The sequence below is a fragment of the Quercus suber genome, unplaced genomic scaffold (genome assembly GCF_002906115.3).
Source record: "Quercus suber isolate HL8 unplaced genomic scaffold, Cork oak 2.0 scaffold_777, whole genome shotgun sequence".
Taxonomy (NCBI): Eukaryota; Viridiplantae; Streptophyta; class Magnoliopsida; order Fagales; family Fagaceae; genus Quercus; species Quercus suber.
The window spans coordinates 88,604-92,334 of NW_027070213.1; the positions used below are offsets into that span (position 1 = coordinate 88,604).

General features: G+C 44.5%; 1 protein-coding gene across 1 annotated transcript; it reads left to right on the forward strand.

The window, feature by feature from the left end:
- The first annotated feature begins 881 nt into the window (after positions 1–881).
- On the forward strand, positions 882–1,931 carry LOC112008364 (uncharacterized). Its single transcript, XM_024040696.1, has 3 exons — positions 882–1,082; positions 1,233–1,763; positions 1,812–1,931. Exons 1-3 carry the CDS (start codon positions 882–884, stop codon positions 1,929–1,931), a joined length of 852 nt encoding a protein of 283 aa, XP_023896464.1.
- The last annotated feature ends 1,800 nt before the right edge of the window (positions 1,932–3,731 follow it).

A 3,731-nucleotide genomic window follows, 5' to 3' on the forward strand; every position in this document is an offset into this window, starting at 1 on the left:
TATTTGCAAAAAGAAAAGAAAAGAAAAGAATATATATATATATATATCTGCGTGTGTGTGTGTTTCATTAAACTGATTATTAATAAAATTTACAGTTTTCAAAATATATAGGACCAAGCAGAGTGAGATTAAGTGTGTGTTTGGATATCGCTTATTTTGCTGAAACTGAAAAATTATGACTGAAAGTGATGGGACTGATGAGATAGACTTTCCAGGACGGATTCTTTAAGACTGACGAAGTCACCTTAACAAACGAAACAACTAAGCATCCCCGGTGATATAACCACACCACTGACGAAGGCAAAGAAGCCATTCAATGAAGTCAATAAATGATTCGGACGATTACAAGGCCAGCTGTGCAGACCGTTGGAGGTCCATTAAGGACCATATTACTGGGGATGAGACGTTACCCAAAGGAGCATTAAAACCACCATAATAGTCACAACGGCTAAGGGATACGGGAATGTATATATAGCACTACAAGCACCAACATAAGGTACATAGACACACTTAGAAATACTTCTTGTTCCATTACATTACATTATTCTTTTCCAAAGAGTTTCCTTATACTAACTTTGGCATCGGAGACGTTGTGGCAGGCACTACACCGGTGACCATCCTAATGGAGCTATTATACCATTTCTATAATCACAGATACAAGGGCTTGGCTCCATTTGGACGCACTTACTTCAACTGACGAGTTTGCACTTTATCAGTTTGACGTCGTCTATGGGGACGAAATTTTCGTATTCAGATTTGAAAACGTAGCTTCCATCAACTTCTATATTCAAATGGAGTCCCACCCGGATTCAACAGCCTTAGCTCAGCAAGTCCAAGCTCTTGTGGCCACCGTTGAAGAGCTCACCAGGTAGAATCAGGAAATGAGGCTACGACTTCAACAGGAGGAGAATTGGTCCAGAGCCAACCAAGAGGATGAGGGAAATAGCCACAGAAGAAGAGACCGCCAAGGGCATGCTACTCTAGATGAACAAGACTCAAATCTTCTTCGAGAGATGAGGAGGGAGATGGACGAGGTGAGGAACGCCATTAAGGAGAAAACGGATCGAAGCGTGGATAGAATGGTTAGGGCAACAGATTCACCTTTCACTATGGCAGTCTTGGAATGTCCAATGCCGTCAAAATTCCGACTACCCCAACTTGAGCCGTTTGACGGGCTTAAGGACCCCCAGGACCACCTTAAAACCTTCAAGATGACGCTAGGCTTTCAATAGCCCCTTGACGAGATACTGTATCGTTCCTTCCCCACCACTCTCAAAGGAGCGGCAAAAGAATGGTTCACCAAGTTGCCAACATCGTCCATCGACAGTTTTGAGCAGTTGAGCAACGCCTTTTTACGCCATTTCATTGAAGGACAATGCCCTAAGAGGCCAGCGGATCACTTGCTCACCATTAGACAAGGGGAGAAAGAAACCCTAAGGACATATGTGAAGTGCTTCACTCGAGAGACCTTGGAGGTAGATAAAGCTGATGACAAAGTGCAGTTGATGACCTTCAAGGCAGGGCTGAAGTCCAGAGAGTTTGTGGCTTCACTCATGAAGAATCCTCCTAAGATGATGGCAGAGATGCTCCTGAAGGCACAAAAGTACATGAATGCTAAAGATGCATTAGCCTCCATAAGGGATGTAGAGAAGCCGGCAGACAAGGGAAAGAAGGAAGACGATCGTAGAGGGCAAAAAAGGGAGCATCCAGATCGTCAGACCAGTGATGGGAGTAAACGGAAAGATGAGAAAACTCCCAGAACGGTAAAATTCACTCCTTTAGTTATGTCTGTTGACAAAATTTTGACGCAGGTTAAGGACGAGCATTATCTCAAGTGGCCAAGGCCATTATATTCATCGCCGAACGTGCGTGACAAAAAGAAATACTGCCAGTTTCGCAAAGACCATGGCCACTATACAGAAGATTGCTAGGACCTAAAGGAGCAGATAGAGGAGTTGATATGGAAAGGGAAACTGCAAAAGTATGTAAGGAAGGGGGAGTCTAGCAAGTTCAGAGACGGAAACAAAAACCAGCGCGAGTCTTCACCCAGAGATGAGGACCACAGGTTCCAGCCTCCACAGAATATAATCGGGGAGAAAAAGACGATCGTAGGAGGACTATTCATAGGGGGGTTATTCAGATCCCTCAGGAAAGCATGTTAGAGGCAGGTGAACAGCGTCTACATGACACCCCCATATAAGCACAAACGGACGGACCAAGACATATCTTTCAACAAGGGAGATGCTAGGGGAGTGAAGCAACCACATAACGATCCCTTAGTCATAATGCTCATGACAGAAGGATTCAATACCAAAAGGATCCTCGTGGACAATGGTAGCCCCGTAGACATCATCTACCTTCTTGCTTTTCAGCAATTGAAATTAGATCCAGGGAGACTGCGCCCATTTGACTCCCCCCTCATCAGTTTCAGTGGAGGCAGAATGTATCCCAAGGGCATAGTGACATTGACAGTAACAGTAGGGACCTACCCGAGGCAGTTGACTTGTTAATTAGACTTCCTGGTGGTAGATTGCCCCTCACCTTACAATATGATTATTGGGAGGCCCACACTCAATCGATGGAAGTCAGCCACGTCCACCTATTGCCTAAAGGTAAAGTTCCCAATAAAGAATGGTGTTGGTGAGGTAAAAGGAGATCAGGTCCTAGCAAGAGAATGCTACCAGGCCGTCTTGGCTACAAAGGAGAACCATACATGGATGATCGAGAAGAAGGAGGAAGATAAAATGGAAGCCCTAGAGACAGTAGAACTGGTCGAAGGAGAGGCAACCAAGACAACAAGAATAGGGACAATGCTAAGTCCCGAGATGAGAACGAAGCTCGTCAAGTTCCTTAAGGGAAACCTGGACGTCTTCATATGGAGTCACGAGGACATGCCAGGTAGATCTCTAGAAGTCATTTAGCATAAGCTGAACGTGGATCCGGAGAGAAAACCCGTCCAACAAAAACAAAGAGTCTTTGCCCCGGAACGAAACCAAGCAATAATAGACGAGGTTAACAAACTGTTATCAGCAGGCTTTATTCGGGAGGTCTACTATCCTGAATGGCTCGCAAACGTCATCCTAGTGAAGAAAGCAAATGGGAAATGGAGAATATGTGTGGACTTCACGGACCTAAACAAAGCTTGCCCAAAAGACAGTTTCCTTCTACCAAGGATAGACCAGCTAGTAGATTCTACAGCCGGGCATAAGTTACTGACGTTCATGGACGCTTTCTTAGGGTACAACTAAATAAAAATAACTGAAGAAAATCAGGAAAAAACTGCTTTCATAATAAGTCAAGGGCTCTATTGTTATAAGGTAATGCCCTTCGGACTAAAGAATGCAAGAGCAACTTATTAGAGGTTAGTGAACAAAATGTTTAGCAAGCAGATTGGCAGGAACATGGAGGTATACGTGGATGACATGGTCGTCAAGAGTAGAGAAGAACTTGCCCATCTGGACGACTTGGAGAAGACGTTTACCACCCTCAGACAATACCAGATGCAGTTGAATCCTAACAAGTGTGCCTTTGGTGTAGCCTCGGGGAAGTTCTTGTGATTCATGGTGTCCAAAAGGGGGATACAAGAAAACCCAAAGAAGGTACAAGCCATACTTAATATGGCATCACCCAAGACCGTCAAAGAAGTCCAGAAACTCACAGGATGGATAGCAGCACTCAACAGGTTCGTCTCTAAAGTAACCGACAAATGCTTACCCTTCTTCAAAACACTG